General features: G+C 37.2%; 1 protein-coding gene across 1 annotated transcript; it reads right to left on the reverse strand.

The window, feature by feature from the left end:
- Positions 1–956: 956 nt before the first annotated feature.
- TMEM263 (transmembrane protein 263) lies at positions 957–17,141 on the reverse strand. Its single transcript, XM_063075885.1, has 3 exons — positions 16,838–17,141; positions 7,480–7,549; positions 957–3,813 (listed from the first exon to the last, which is right to left on the reverse strand). Exons 2-3 carry the CDS (start codon positions 7,541–7,543, stop codon positions 3,527–3,529), a joined length of 351 nt encoding a protein of 116 aa, XP_062931955.1. The 5' UTR covers positions 7,544–7,549; positions 16,838–17,141; the 3' UTR covers positions 957–3,526.
- Between the last annotated feature and the right edge of the window lie 250 nt (positions 17,142–17,391).

Consider the following 17,391-nt stretch of genomic DNA (forward strand, 5'->3'; position numbering starts at 1 on the left):
CAGATCTCCCTATGAAACAGAATTTTAAAAATTCAAAAATCAACAACATAGCAAGGGGAGATATCCTTACATAAAACACTAGAATCAAATTTTATTTCCTCTATGAAAAAGACTAACAGCAAAATTAATTTTCTTCAGACAACTGGTATATAATTACACAATTCATTTCTATAGCAAAGTGTAATTAGTTGACAAAGTAAATATGATCATCTGGAAGACTTTCAGTGAGCTGCAGACTAGATAGCCTGGAAAGTCAAGCATACAGGCTACACTGAATGTCAACACCAGAATGAAGAACTAGTTATTGAGTAGCCCCATTTCTGTTTCTGGAGAAGTTGTGACTGCGCTAATTCAAAAGTGATATGGGGAATTCAACTGATACTGAAAGTTAGCCTGTTTTGTATTTGTAAAGTAGGAATAAAAATATTTCCCTCATAAGGGCCTCATGCTGATTAAATTCGATAAGGTATGGGTAGTATCTGTCAAGAAGGCAGATGCCCAGTAAATAATAATTTTCTAAATAACAATTTTTCTCTTTCCTATCCCTTTTCATCATTTGTGTCCCATGAGAAGACTAAGTGGTTCCACACCTGTTCAGAATAGAAAGAAGTGCTCCCTACTTTATAATTCCCACATTAGTTTTCAAACCTTAGTGTGCACAAGAATAACCTGTAGAAGTTGTTAAAATGCAGTCCTGGGCCCCAGAACTTTGGCAAGATGGGGTAAAACCTAGAAATCTGCATTTTAAATCTATATTAGAGTTTAAAATATATTTGTATTTCACTGCTGTGCTGGCATCAAAATACATATTCAGGGATATGTCTGTACATTACTATCAAACAAATTTAAAAATTGACTACAGCACAGTTTCTGAACTGCTGTGTAACTAAAAATTTTAAGATTACCCTGTTTTAAAATTTCCTTTATTTCTTCAGATCTTTATGAAACATTCCATCTTTTGCAGATCATAGTGCTTTATTAACAGATTCATGTGTTCTTTTCCCATCCCTTTAATACAAAATAATTATTCAATCATCGGTTATTTTCATCTGACATTTCACTAAGTACAGGATTCATGTCAACATTATTACATCAGTCACTCAAGTGGGTTATACAAGTTTATCCTCATTGTACCAAATACCCACTCAAAAGATAAGTTGAATAATAACAGATGCCTCCAGGTGTACTCAACAACCTTAGTTTCTTGACGTGAACTAGTCCTGTTTAACAGGTCAAATTGCTAGTCTACGTAAATAAACTGGAAAAGACTCAAGGATACAGCTGTACATATCATCATATGGCAAGTCCATTTCAACAAAAACCTCTATATCTAACTGTACATTTGTACAGTTCTCTGCTATCATTGCAAAAGCCCCCCTGAACAAAGTTATAGTTCAGAACTGAAAACAATCTTGATGAGATAAAATGTACCAGATGGCTTTACTGCAGCAGAAATTAACTACAACCATTTTTCCTCAAGCAGTTTTAAAGACAAAGTTAAAAATAAATATGCAAGCAAAGAGCAAACTAAACTCTATGCTTAGAAATTCAGGTACAAAGCACAACACAGCCTATTAGAAACATAAACTAGCAAAGAAGCAATAATTTCTTCCGAATAGCAGGAAACAAGCTCTCCAATACCATTAGCTTATTATTTAGTCTTCATCTATTAATTTTGGAGTTTAAAAAAATCCCCTTTACAAATTATCACACCTGACCAGATATACCAACAAATACACCTAAATCATACTTCATGAAATGAACAACCATTTAATAACTGATGAACTGAACTCTTTAATGACCTTTCAGTTTGTATGCAATACAAAGGTTCAAGAACCTTTGGAGATTTTCTTAAAATCCCTGCTGATATTTATGAAAGCTTTTAAAAGTTGTTATATTCTTATCCATTTGTTGACCCACATTATCCATGTAATACTCTTGGTGGTTTACAAACAAACATTTAAGCCTTGGGTGTTATAGTGATCTGTTTCAAGTTCTCTGGGATGCTAGGTTTGACTTACTTTAGAGTATCACTGCCTTTCCTTCCCTCCACTACAAAAAATAAAAGCAGAATGGAGACAAATTTCTAAACTTAGGTATAAAGAAATTTAAGATTTTTCAGGCTTGGATTATAACCCCTAGTTAAGAGGAATGCCAAACAAACATATATGCTGGTGGTTAAAATTTTTATGAAACTTAACATGAAACAAAAAAAATAATGAATTCCAGCTAAGTCATATTCTTTGAAAATGAATGAGACATGATGGGACATGTTAATAAGACATAACATACTTATCCATAATCAAAAACTTCAATTTTCTGCCTGAAATGGGCTTAAAAAATGGTACAAAGTCTACTTTAAAGGACTGTAAGATAACATTTTAAAAGCCTATATAAACCACTGAAAACACTACATTTTATATTCAAAACCAATCTATGGTACCCATTTCATTCAATTTAAATGTCAGTCCTCATATACTTGTGGTTGCTTTTACCATGTTTTTAAGAAGGGATACTGCGAATAATTTAAGACACATAGAGACAGAATAAGTGTGAAGGATTCTTTTTATATGTTGAATGCTTCAGGTAATTCTTAGGAACTTAAAATTATTTCTTCCTCCTTAATATGCAACTCTTCCAATAGACCTTGTGACCAGTAAAGAAATGTTCCTTAGGCACTGTGAGGTGTATTAATGATGGAGCATGAACCCAGGCTGAAGTGTACAATTCAATTTTAACTACTAACAAGACAGTTAACAAACACTATCTTATCTGCTGTCATCAAGAAATGCTTTTACCCCACTACTTCTGAGATTCTTAAGAGGGAAAACTAATTTCACAAACAACCTTTAAAAGAATCCATAGATAATTCTAAAAACTGCACATATTTAGGGTATTAGAAAAGATGTTTTCTTTTGTAAGGCATCAATGATTCAATGAAGAAAATGCATATCTAACAAAATATGGTTAACACTCAGTATCATAAAACCATTTATCTTTTCTTTTAAATTTCTATAATTCCTGCTACTTTTGCCAGCTTAAATAAGAAAAGAAAGCCTCTTGGCCTAATCAACTATGGTTATAAAAAACTAAGACATCTGAAACTATTAGGCACATCAAAGGTACAGTTTATGTAGTTCAAAGTTCCCTTCTTAAGGGGCAGATGAGTTACCTGGCACATTATATACATGGAACTGTAAAGATCATCTACTAGATTCAACTTTCACATTTTTAGTCAAACTGAAAAACTTATACTAAATACTTAAGACATACCATATCTTCAGTTACAACTGAGTAAGTGTAACATTTTACCAGATAAAAAGCTGGAATTTAAGTATGAGAAACCTTCATACACTGTGCTAGTATTGGTCTCTTCTTTTTAGACGAAAGCCAGTCATCAATACTTTCAACACAGCAGTTTAGAAGATAAATGTCCAAAACAGATGACTTGGTTGTAGTCCCTAATTGAGCAATTCAATGCCACTGGCATCATAATGCTGTGGAGAGCAAATATTATCTCCATATTTTAGTCAGATTTGTCTTTCTTCTTTCCTGTTAAGGGCACTTTGTTTACAACAGCAGACCCAACAGCTGTAACACCTCCAGCCACAGCAGACACGCCCCCTTTCACCAGCCCAATTCCCATGGAAGGCACAGTTGTAACAGCCGTTTTGGTCACCTCCAGACTCTTTCCACCAATCCAAGCCACACCACCAATGGTGGCACCAACAGCTCCCTTTGTAACACTGAAGATACCCCCAGTCACACGGGACAACATGCCTGGTTGCTGCTGTGGGTGATCTTTCATTGAACCTAATGAGAGAAAATATGAGACAGACAAATATAATAAGCCTTTAAAAGAGCAGTACAAATCGTTACATAACCTAAAACATCCTCACAATCAGGAGGTAGATTTGATAAAACCAATCACACTGACTGAGTGAAAAGACACTGAAGAGCTCTTCTCTCAAGGGTATAGTTATGTACCTGTTTTTACAACATCTTGGTCCAATGCTAAGTCTTAGTATTTATGAGAAGAAATGCTTTAGAGACTAGACAGATTTCATAAAATAGGATGCTATTTTAAATCCTTCCTTGATTTACAGTTTCATTGTTAATAAATAACCTTTATTTTATATCCTAAAAAGAGCATGAAAAAATATATATGTTTAGCCTTAATTTCCTTGATAGGATTCAAGCAATCATTGCTGAAACAATCTTCTTCAAATACAGCAATGGTTCTAAAAGTATAATTTGGGATTCGTGGGGATTCCCCAAGACCATTTCAGGAGGTCCACAAGGTAAGAACTATTTTGATAATAATATTAAGATGTCATTTGTCTTTGCACTTTCAGTCTACTGAAGAGTTTCCCAGAAGCTAGATGATGTGTGATAATGCCACAGACTGAATGCAGAAGCAGCTGCAAGAATCTAGCTGTCTTCCATTAATCAAAACATTAAAGAGATTGGCAAAAATGTATAAACAATGTCACCCTGCTCACAATTTTTTTTTTGTTTTGGAAAAGAGTTACTTCCTATAAAACTGTATGAATCATGTTAACATGTAATGCGTCAACTGGGTTATTTTAATCAATAAAATACCAAATTTCTCAGTTTTTATTGCTAATATAGTAAATATTGACAAAGACATAAGCCCTTTGGGATCTCAATTTTTAAGAGTATAAAAAGATCCTGAAACCAAAAAATTTCAGAATCACTGCTAGATATATTTGTGTCTCTGCTCTACGTGTCCCTTAATAATATATTTAAAGAGTTAATGCCTTTTATTCATCATTTATAAAATCACATTACCTACCTAAAATCATTTTTATTCAGATGGAAGTAGGGGAGACAAACAACAGCTATGATTAATGCTTAAATCACCGCCTCAGTAATTCTTATAGTAGAAAGTCTGTGTCTTAAGCATCTAGTTTTAAAAAACTTTTCAGATGCCCTCAGAAAAGGTAATATCAATATGAAAAATTCACTTTTAAGTCATGGGTTTGTTTTCTGTGGTTGGTTCGGGTTTTTTGTTTTTCTTTTTAAAAAAAAAAAAGCCACACAAATTAAAATGTAACCTCAAACTTAGGCATAAAATGACTCGCAGGAAGATTTCATAAAAATCTGATTGCATCAGCTTCAAATAAATACCAGCCTTTCCTCTTTTGCAAGCCAATGATTTAGGTGACAATACATAAGCAATGGTGTTTTTCTAAATTTCGTGGAAAAATATTTGGTAATTATACAATTCAGGCTTTAGCAACTGAAAAAGTATAATCTAACACATGAAAGGTAAATTCTTGGGTACACAGGTCCAACTAAGACCACCAAAGACACTAGATCCTTACAGAATAAGGTCATCAGAGAAAGTAACATGGAGAAACCAACAATATTTGATGGGGAAAAAAAAAATTCTGAAAATCGAATTTTACTAATACAGATTTACCTTGAGATAATTTTTCTTTTCATTGTTTGGAGGTTTTACATTCTATCACAAGTGGGAAAATCGTATTGATTAGTCAAAATAGTGTACAGACATAGCAATGGCTAAATTTATAAAAACCAACTAAATATTTTTATTAAAACTTAATAAGCAAAGTTAATACAAATTTTTAAATGGCTAAAAGAAAGATTTAAGATAGAGATGAGCATTTGAATATATTAATTATAAAAGTATGATGGAAAGGATTCCATATTTGGTAATTCTTTTGTAATCAAGGTCAACAGCACTACGAAAAGAGGCAAAATCCTGATTTGAAGATAAAATAGATAACTGCTTCATGCCAAATCCCTCATTAGTATAATGATCTTGCTATGCCAAATTTCATACACATGCATTTAATGAAAACAGATAATTTCTCCTAATCAAATCAGACAAATATTAATGCAGTTGATCTCTTTACTTACAGGGTACTCTTAATTATCACCATATAAATTATCTGCTTTGCAGATTATTCTTGTTTCATAGCATATAAAGGCATTCCTGAGGCTGTTTTCTTCCTTGACAATCATGATCCTGGACAACCTTTTACTGATCCTTTTCCTTATTTCCTTTTCACAAAGTCCTTACTAACTTTCTCTTGAGCCCTAAAGTTTCTTTTTGAAATTCCATGGTTCTACTCCTAAAAAAATAAAGCAGGGAAAAAGCTGAGCTAATAATTTTCCAGGCCATTCCTCCATCAGACAAACTAAACATAATCAGCTAGTTCCTCCATCTTCTTTTAGGCTTAAATGTAAGCTTATTGTTGTGTTATTTTTCTAGCAATTTCATTTTTGCCTACCAATGTAAGATAAGAAATATAGGAAGAAAATTTTGAACAGTGAATAACAGAACTGGGAGGAAAATACAATACCTAGAATCACGACTTCCAGCCCTAGCAATCAACATGCAATTCTCCAATGAGATCACTATTTGAATTAAGTTTAGTAATAGTCTATACGAAAACCATAAATAAAAAATGCCTGCAGTCATTTTCTGTACATAGTCAGGGCATTTAGTTGTGCAGTTAGTGTTTCCAAAGATTTTTGAAACAAAGGTAAGAATAAAATGATTCATGATGTCACAATTTTCAAACTAAAAGAGAATTATGATTTAGAAAGACAAATTAAGCAGACCCCCAGACCATGTATTAATGTAGGAACAGAGAGCTACCAATCATAAAGTAATGAATAATAGTTTAACAACAAATCTCAAATGCCTCTTGAATTAGGTTGATTTTTTTATGCAGGACATCAAAACTTAAAACATAGTCCATCCTTCCTCTGTCCATCCTTTATCCCACCCTACCCTTTAAAAATTAAAGGATATACTCTTACTTGTGAATAAAAGAGTGACAGGAAAATAGACCTTATATGATAAATCGTATCCCGGTTCACCAGTATCTGTGTGCAATGGTTTGAATGTTTATCCTCTCCAAAACTCCTGCTGAAACTCAATTCCCATTGTAATAGTATTAAGAGAGTGCGAAATCTATGGTATCGAGAGGTGGGGCCATTAACAGGTAACTCGGTAATGAGGGCTCTGCTCTCAAAAATGGATTAATCCATTCATGGATTAATGGGTTATCACGGGAATGGGACTGGTGGCTGTATAAGAGGAAGAGAGACCTGAGCTAGCATGCTCAGCCCCCTAGCCATGTGATTCCCTGCACTAGCTTGGGACTCTGCAGAGTCTCCACAAGCAAGAAGGCCCTCACAAGATGCGGCTCCTCAACCTTGGACTTCCCTCCAGAATTGTAAAAACAAAAAAGTTCACTTCTTTATAAATTACCCAGAGTTATTCTGTTATAAGCAACAGAAAATGGACTAAGACACTGTGCTTTCTTATTCAAGGCTTAAAATGTCTACCTTCAATTATTTTTGGAACATCTTTACTGACAAGGTAAACAGTTTATGTTTCTTTAAATTTGATAAAAACAATCAGAGCTTTAATTCACAAGGATATTTTTTCTATTCTTAGTGTTATAGATGCATACTTACCTTCTGGTGGTTCATCACTAAGGTATGATGGGATTTCTTGTTGATTTTTATCTGCCTGATTCATGATCTCCTAAAAAAAAAAAAAAAATACAAACACATTTCATTTTAACCTTAACATGTGAAACTACCTCTTATCACATGCTAAATTAAGATTTAATCAACTATATTCATGTAAACATTTTAAAACACCCACTACAAGACTACTAGATCTTGTCTCCTACTTCAAAGTGTAGCATTTAAGTAATACTTTAAATTACACCAGTGAACAATATACATCTTATCTGAAACACCAACCAAATATTGGCAGTCGTAATATAAACTTCCTTACATTGTTACTGTGGTGCTTCAACTTAAACTGAAAAATACTAATTGAAAGAGAGCTAGAAGGTAGAGGGGTTAGCAGACAAAAATTTTAAGTGTTTCCTCCTACAGAATACTGACTAACTTAGTTGTAACTTATTTTACAACAGGCTTAAAGAAAAACTTACACCATAACTAAAAAAGATGTTCCATCTGAAAAAGTTCTAAAAACATTTTTTAAATGACCTACACCTCACTTTCTTTTTATGAAGATGATACCACTAGTCAGAATCAATAAAAGATAGATTTTGATGACTTTTTTGTTATTCTTAGAGCTCTTATGAACAAAGGTAGTAACAATTCAAAATCTACTGTAAAAAATATATATATTATTATTACCTCTAAGTAAAAGTAGTAAGGGAAACTAAGAGATAAATAAGCTATGTTGGGGTGAAGAAAACATGGTTAAACTTTCTTCTCACAATTTCCTTAACTATCTTAAAATATGTGCTTTGGGCCCGGCAGGTTAGCTCAGTTGGTTACAGCATGGTGCTGATAACACCAAGGTCCAGGGTTCAATCCCTGTACCGACAGCCACCAGGGGAAAAAAAAAATGCTTTTAAATTCACTTGACTAAGTAAAGATTAAGACAAGTCGATTGTTCTAAAAGTGTTCTTTATGAAGGCTTCATTGCAGTGACATCCCAAAGGAGGTAAGGATACAAGACATTAGACGAAGGATCTTCAAGGCAGAAGAAACAGCAAGAGCAAAGGCCCTGAGATGGGAGCTTACCTGAAGCAACAAAAGGGAAGAGAAAGTAAAGTATTTCAAGGGCCACATTCAAGAGCAGTGAGAGAGGAAGTCAAAGAGTGAGGTCTGGATCACATCGGCCCTTGCAGGCAATGTGGAGATTGGCTTTTAACTCTGAGATGGGGAACCAGTGAAAGGTATTGAACAGAGGAGGGAAGTGTTCTGATTTATATTTTTAAAAGATCATTCTGGCTGCTGTGGAGAGAACTAGCAATAGGACAGTAAGTGCAGAGGCAGAAAGACCTGTTAGGAGACCATTTCTATAATCCAGGCAAAAAAAAGTTGGTGGCTTGGATCAGGGTGATAGAGGCAGAGGTTGTGAGAAGTGGGGATTTTCAAAGGTAATTTTAACTTCATGCAATTCGTCTTGCTATGCCTTTAAAACCTAAATCTTATGTAGGATGGTACTTCACTGTACCTCACGGAGTCCAGCAGCACGTTAACGTATTTAACAAATAGATTTTCATTTGCTCTAGCGAAAATCCTTACTCAAGTCACTTATCAACAGGACATAATCTTACCCTGGTTTAGTCTGTGAATTTAACATACCACCCCATATATACTTAAGATTTAAAAAGTAATAGTAAAACTATGTAATGTCTCACAAAATAAAAACCCCAAAAAGAATATCAGCTGGTGCACTACTGGAAGAAGGGGTCCTTGACTGATTTGCCTTCATTTTAAAACTCCCTCTAACCGGAAAGTTACATTTACTTCCATTCATATTTATATTTTCTTTGATTTATCATCATGGTAAGATCATAAATTATACAGCGTAGTGGTGAAGGTTCTGGAATCAGAAAGCCTCAATTTGAATCCCAATTTGACCATAAGCTATATGGCAGAGGACAAATAACTTCTTTAGATACTTGCTGCTTAGGAGAATTAAAATAGAAATTAAAGATATTCTAGCCCTAACCCTGAGTATATTATTTAACAAATTCCAAAACAAAACATGCAGAAATTCCTGGCAGAATATGTGTTTCTTCTAGGAATATGACAATTTTGAAGCCACTTTCTTTCCCACTGGACTGTTAAGAGGACAGACACCTTTGTCTAATTTGTTCATCATTGTAATAACAGTATCTACATACCATACACATAACACACAAATCCAGGAGATCACCTGGCTGATCTACTAATCAATAGTAATCAATACAGAAATATGACATACATCCTACATATTTTAGCCAGAGTTTAAAAACAGCTATGACTATGATAGTAACTGCATAAATTTCAAAAGTGCCTTTCTGGTCCCTATCCCCCAATTCCCTACTAAAAGTCTTACCTTTTCCTCCAAATATAGAATCCCTTTTTAAAAATTCCTTATTTTTCTACACTGTACCTATCTTATAATTAAAAAAGAAAAAAAACACCATTTAAAAAGATTAGAGCTGCTTTATACTATGTGATAGCATAAAGATATACACAAATTAATTTAAATAACATGAACTGACTTCATCATTCTGTGGATAGGCAATGAGCAGTCATGAGCAGAGTACCACTGCCAGATCTGTGCTTCAAGAAGCAAAGTGAAGCAAGAAGAGATGGAAGGACAGACAGATTAAATACAGTAAGTAGCTAGTTTAGTAGTCCAATGAGATAGAGTAACAGTCTTAACTCTGCCAGTTTTTCCTATCTAAATAAATGCTTGGGCCAAAACTCTAGGAGTCATCCTTGACTTCCTTTTTCACATTCCCATCTAATCATCAGTAGTTATGTTGCCTAAATAAATCCAGAATATGACCACTTCTTATCACCTCTACTACTATCCCTTTAGTCTAAGCCAGCTAAGCCCCATAATCTCTTACTTGCACTACTGCAAAATTTCTGTTCTCCAAGCTTCCACCTTTGCTCTCTCTACAGTCCACCCGTATCATGCTCTGCTTAAAACCCTCCAACTGCTTCCTGTTTTACTCAACATAAAATCTAGAGTCCTTACACCTTCGCCTTTGGGGCCAGACACCTAACCATGATGTCACCTACCATTTTACCTCCTGCTCATTCGACTCTAGTAACACAGAGTTCCTTGTTCATCCTTTCCTGAAGGGCTCTTTCCCAAGATACGTACGTGGCTTGTCTCTTTACTTCATTCAGATCCTTGTGCAAATGTCCCCTTATCAGAAGGCCTTCCCCGACCACCTTATAAAAGATGAACACCCTCTATTCCTCTCCTTATTATTTTCACCTAATCCTGATCTATTTTCTTCATAGCTCTTGTTACTTGATATGTGTCTGTTTATTTTCTGTCTCTCCCAATTAGAATGTAAGCTCCATGAGAACAAGCACTTGGTTTTGTTCACTACTCCATCCCCAAAGCCTTAATCAATGTCTGATGCATGGTGGATACTCAAATACTTGCATTTTTTATATAAAGTGAAATATAAACTGGCGTATTGATGTGTGATCAAAAGGAGAATCTAGGACATCAGATTTCTAGTGTGAGCAACTAAGTAGACAGAGATAATGATGAAGAGAGGGGATATTAGAAGAGAAACTGCTATTTAGAGAAGATGAAGGATTTGTTTTTGAACAAGTTCTATTTGAGGGCACCCACAAGAGATGTTTAATAGGCAACTGGATTTAAGGGGCCACTCAGCATGAAGTCTGAGTTAGAGTTGAGGTTCTGAGAGTGGTTTGAAGTGACAGCTATGGGAGCTGGGTGATCTGATAAAGGAAAAGAGTGATAAGAAGTGATAACCTTAGTTGGACTGTTCATATATAAGTGAGTGGAAGAGAAGTCAGCAAAAACAAATGAAACACACCTAAAAATGCATAGTCAAATGAGTCCAGCCTCATGGAAGGCAAGAGAGAAATGTATAAGCTTCCTAAAGACATAGACAGTGCAGATGCTAAAATAATTTAAGAAGATCAAACACTACAGGAAAATGCTAATGTTTTATTTGGGGACTATAAAAGGCATATATCATGTGATCCAATTATTTACCTACATATTTTTTTGGTGGCTGGCTGGTATGTGGAGCCAAACCCTTGACTTTGGTGTTACAAGGCTGCGCTGTAACCAAATGAGCTAACTGGCCAGCTCATGATCCAATTTTTTAAAAAATGTATACAAAAAGACTGGAAGAATACCAAAGTGTTAACAAAGATTGCCACTAGGGGGCAGAAACATATATAGAATTTTATATATGTGTATATATGTGTTATATGGCATTTATATATATTTATAATATATACTATATACAGTATTTATATGTAGTTAACATCTAAATTTTAATTCTCTATTATAAACATGTATTGCTTTTGTAATTAAAGAAACATACATGTTTTTAGGTCTTGGAAATCAGTGATATTCATAAATAATATTTTCAAAGATTATGCAGTTTATCTAGTCCTACTTATTCTAAATTTTTATCCACAGATGAAGTTGATCATCTAAAAAAATAACATACTTGAATCATATAATCCTTTCTTTAAGAAAATATTACTGAATCTTGTTCACGGTTTTGGTAAGGAAACCCTGATGAACAGCCTGATGAACCCTGCAGGTTATTACTACATTAACCATACAATATTAAGGACATTACCCCCTACATCACTTCATAGCTCTGATATGAAACTCCATTTAAGAAATTTCTTTAGACGTAATTATTCAGAAAATGTCTTGTTTCCCCCAAATATTTAGCATGTTTTCTTAGAGATCTATGTATTTTTCTATTTAAAAAATACAAAGTTGTGATGTCTCCCTTCTCTCTTTGGCTTCCAAGAAACTTACAGCTAAAATCCCAGTTCACTTAGGTAGGCTCTTGTGCCCTGTATAGTTGTTTTCTATTCCCCCACTCCTCCATACCCCCTCAAGACCTCCACTCTGACTGCTATTTTTCCTGGTTTGCAATTTGAATGTCTTATTTATATTTTTACCATATATTACCATTTTGTTAGTACATGTTTTTGTTATGAGCTGCCACATAATGTTTGTGAAATAAATGGGATAAAATGAGGGGTCTTCAAAAAGTTCATTGAAAGATTCGTTATTATTTTTTAATTCCACTTCTCCATGAACTTTTTGAAGTGCCCTTGTACCTGCATCCACATTAACCTTAAGCATCACAAGAAAAGATGCATACCAATATATGCAAATTTTTAGTTTTAAAAAAAATTCTAAGCTAGAGTCATGCTTCTCAAATGTACCTTTTTAAGAGTATCCCAGGGACTTCAAGAGAGTCATGAGAGACATGATGCATACAGTTTACCCCACAGTAATTTAAAATACTGTTTTATTTTTAAATGCACACACATTAAAAAGTAAAATGAAAAGTGCTTGGGAATTTTTTAAAGATAATTATATTTTCAAGAAATTTCATTCCTACCTAGGGCTGCTTCGGGGTATACTCTCAGATTTACCAGCTCTCCCTTGCCAGCCCAACCACACTCCCACTCCCACCATCAGTTCACTCTGCCTTTAAATTAGGAGTATTTCTGTAGAAGTGTTTGAAATGTCGAAAGCTAAACAACATTACATAGCAATATTCACAGTAAGCATTTAAAATTATTAGCAATAGTTACCAACAGGACTATCAGTAAACAATAAAATAGCAAATCTGGAGTCCTGCAAGGCCAGGCACATGTCTACTTAGACTAAAGAAACTTGCTTTCTAGAGGGCCTTCAAAGTCATAAGGGGCCACAGAGATTGTTTTTTGTTTTGTTTTAATGTTCGGGTTTCTTGTACATCACTGCTCTTAATAGCTAGTATGTAGTATTAAAATTCCTTTAGAACTCTTAGGGTAATACATATTGTGTAGAAGCCACAAGTATTTGAGATATATTTTTTTCTGAATTCCTAATCTGGTCATAGACACTGAGTTACACTCTAAAGGTGTTTGCTAAAATCCCCATCTGTAGTGCCATCTATTTTCATTCACATAAACCATTCCATTCCTAACCTCTGCACACATATATGTGCCAAACTTTTAGTCATATTATCTTTTTATGGATATTACACTTTATTACTAAGGAGAAATACTGTTTATATTACCATTGCTGGAGACCTGTTTCTCTTAAATTGAAAATTCTGAAGACAAACACACTCCTAATCTCCTAAAACTATGCAAGGTAAATAATCTGCTAAAATTTTAAAGTATACATGTGGAGACAAGTACCAACTGACAGTAAAAGTGTCAAAATGGCAATTTAGGGCCGACCCCGTGGCTCACTCGGGAGAATGCCTCGTTGGGAGCGCCGTGGCCATGGGTTCGGATCCTACGTAGGGATGGCCGGTGCGCTCACTGGCTGAGTGCAGTGCAGACGAACCAAGCCAAGGGTTACCCCCTTACCGGTCACACACCAAAAAAAAAAAAAAAGGCAATTTAGAAATGTTATCCTTAAATGATATATTAAACAAAATTATTAAATTCTATGCAAACCATCTGCCCTAAACTCCCTGAGTCGTTAGTTCAACATATACTTGAGCCCTACTATATGGCAGGCACCTTGTTATGCATTTAAGATTAGAGCATAATTTTAAGCACACAAAGGCACTTCTCTAAGCCAGAGTTTACAATCCAGTGGAAATACACTTTCCTGACACTTACCAGTTTAATGAATCATTCATTCAAGAAGCAAAATGTACCTGCTCTCTAGGAGCTCATAATGCACGCAAGTTTTTATTAAAAACGTATTTTCCTAAGGAAGGCAATAATGACAGACAGTAGTCTTTAGATTAGGACAAGTGTTTTAACTTATTCTATGGACATAAATCAGTTTTATCTTTTGGTCCTGACATGTAAACAAACGTATTACAGACCAACTAAAACTGGTTTTTTAAGTGGGTTTTTAAGAAATGGTGAAATGTGAAAAACTTCTTTGCTGTGGACTCTATATCATGACTACAAATTCATCAGCAGTTATTTTAAGCATTGGAGACAGGGATAAATAATTCTTGTCCAGTACAATAGTATCATACATACAACAGCTGGCAAATATACTGAGCAAGAATTAATAACAACACTATTCCCTAGAGGGTAATTTATTCCAATAATAGAAATAAGTAAACAAATGCCTCTTGGAAACTTTTTTTTTTTTTTTAAAGGAAAACAGATGAATCAATGTTGTTTGTGGGTTTCAGTAATATTTTACAAATAAATTTAGAGTTTTTATTCATAACAAAACCAAAGTCTTAAAACAGTACACAAATTTGGCTATGGATATCACTCCTCTGTGCACCAAAGGAAGTTAAATAACACTAACATATATAGAGCCTAACTACAAAATACAGTGCATAATAGTTTACCTCTAAAACAGCTTCAAAATACCTGTTATTAAACAGTAAGTGCCAATTTCCCTATATAAGAAAAAGAGACAACTATAAATGAATTAGCTAAATTCTTCTACATATTCTATACATAGGCCTTTTGCCATATTCTCACTGCCATGTTTCAGCTTTTTTGCCAAATAACTGCAAGGAAATTCAAAAATAAATTTATGCAAAGCTTTAATACACATACACCAACAGGCAGTGTGCATTAAAACACCAGCTTACTGTTTTTAGGCTTCTCTAGTTAACCAACTATACCAAACAGGCTGCTTTTAAAGATGGCCTCTGCCCATTAAATCAACAACAAACAGACTATAAGAAATGCAATGAATCTGGCAAGGAAGAAAAAGTAATGTGCCAGTGTTAACAACTGACACTGTCAAAATGGCCATTTTTTGATACTGTCCCTAAATAGAATATTAAGCAAAATTACAATACTCTATTAAACTAGAGACACCAGTCATCTTCACTAAATTATGCCTCATTAGTTCAACAGATATTTGCATCCCTATTATGTGTCAGACACTCTGCTAGACACTACTACCCTTCTCTCAAAGTGTTTATATATAATCTAGTGGGTTATCTTCAGGAAGTAGGAAAAGAGCAAATGCTCAATGACAAAGAAAGATAAAGATTTTCCTGGAGTTTAAAAAAAAAAAAATCACTCACACAAACAGACCTGTATATTTATCTAATATTGTAACCACTTAAACTTTTCTAAAGATGCTTTCTATATATGGACACATTTTTATTGAACTTGGTTTCTGGTACATCTGTTAGAACAAAGAGTAAAGAAAGGAAAATGGAAAAAGCAAAACAGGATGTATATGGGTTTATCAAAGGTTACTTCTTTTCTTTTTAAAAAACAGGCAAGAGAACATACACACACTTATATCCCTTGGTGTGATATCAATATTCCTGGGGAGCCCTTGAGAGCACCCACACCAGTGCAAGTTTTAAAGGTTAAACAATAGCATTAGCAAATCATCACACAGTAAAGTATTTTCATCTGGAATTAGCACTATGTTCATAAGGGCACAATAAATCAAATAAGAACTCTCTGGCTTGGTGTCTTTAAACCCTTCCCCGCGGCCCCTTCTCCCTCCACTGATCCCTTTAGGCACTACCAAGTCTTTTTTTTTTTTCGTTAGCAAAGGGAGTGACGTGGCAGGAGAGGAAGAAAATGACCCTGGAGGCGCCGTGGTTGGGGCTGAGATCGGAACCTCCTCCCTCGGCTCCACGTTGTACACCCACCACACCCCCGCTCCCGCAGGGTTCCAGGATTTGTACGTAAGAACAGTGTAGGAGAGGCGATCTGATTGGGAGTGGGAGCTCGGGGACCAGTCTTGAGGCTGCGTTTGCACAGCACGCAGGTTCAGTTAGACTGGGAGGCAGTGACGGCACCACGGACGAGTGCCCCAGCGCTCCCAGTCGCGCTGCCAGCGCACCTCTCCGTTCCCACTCCAGGTTAGTTTAGGCGTAGGGGTAGAGCCTTCCTACCCAGAGAGAGCACTAGGAACGTCCACTGGGGGTCAAGTCTCGAGTGCCTGAACCCAACGGTGCGCCTTATCAACAGGTCGGGAGTTAGTGGGGCGAGGAAGCCCAGCACACAAGCCCCTCCGCCGCATCCCTCTCCCAGGCGGCTAGCGCACACCTCCCAGCTCAGCCCCCAGCCTGACACCCACGATGCTGAGAGGTCAGGCGGAGCCTTCCAAGGAGAGCCCCCATCTCCAGGCGCGGCGGCGGAGTCAGGGATGTGTCTACAAGAGAGGAGGAACCCTGCAAGCGAAGCTCCACCCGCCCCCAACTGCGGCCCGCCCCTCCCCCTTTCCCGCTCGGGGCGCCCGAAAGGCCCGGCTCGAAGCCGCCAGGCCCGGGGAGGGAGGAGGTGAGGTGCAGGAGAGCTGAGAAGGACGACGAGAGAGGACGGTACTAACGCGGGACGGCGACCCCTGCCCCCCAGTCCCACTTACTCGCCGCCGCGGTCGGGGGCCGGCGCCTGGGGCTGGGGCCGGGGCCGGGCAGAGGAGCGGGCAGCACTGAGGAAAGCTGAGGTGGCCTGGGCGGTAGCGGCGGCCGACACAACCCCGAGCAGTTGCGGGCTCCGGAGGCGTCCTCTCAGGCTGCGGAGCAAGAAGACTCCGTTGGCGGCGGCGGCAGCCTCTGGATGCGGACGTGGCGCCCGACGCGACCCGCCCCCTCCGCCACCTCCTCAGCTCCGGCCTCCTCCAGCCGCTCGGGCTCCGACGCGCACGCGCGATCGCACACCCGAGTCGCCCCTCCCGCACCCACCGGTCACACGCCCACCCGCTTCTCGAACCGCCCAGCCCTCCCAGCAGCCCCCAGCCGGCCTCCTCCCAATGTGCGCACGCGCGAGCCCCGACGTCGGCTCCCGCCCCTTCTCCCTCTGGGTGCCTCCGCGGGACCCCCTCCCCCCCCCCCCCCCCCCCCCCCCCGGCCTGCGCGCGCGACTCCTCCCGAGGTCTCCCCGCCCCTTTTCCCTCCACCGTCCAATCAGATCGGGCGA

The sequence above is a fragment of the Cynocephalus volans genome, chromosome 12, assembly GCF_027409185.1.
Source record: "Cynocephalus volans isolate mCynVol1 chromosome 12, mCynVol1.pri, whole genome shotgun sequence".
Lineage (NCBI taxonomy): Eukaryota > Metazoa > Chordata > Mammalia > Dermoptera > Cynocephalidae > Cynocephalus > Cynocephalus volans.

Bases quoted from the DNA above. Each gene is read 5' to 3' on its own strand.
- TMEM263 (XM_063075885.1), bottom strand. From the start codon at position 7,543: ATGAATCAGGCAGATAAAAATCAACAAGAAATCCCATCATACCTTAGT. The intron at 3,814-7,479 runs GTAAGTATGCAT...TTCTCTCATTAG, and splicing joins TAGTGATGAACCACCAGAAG to GTTCAATGAAAGATCACCCA.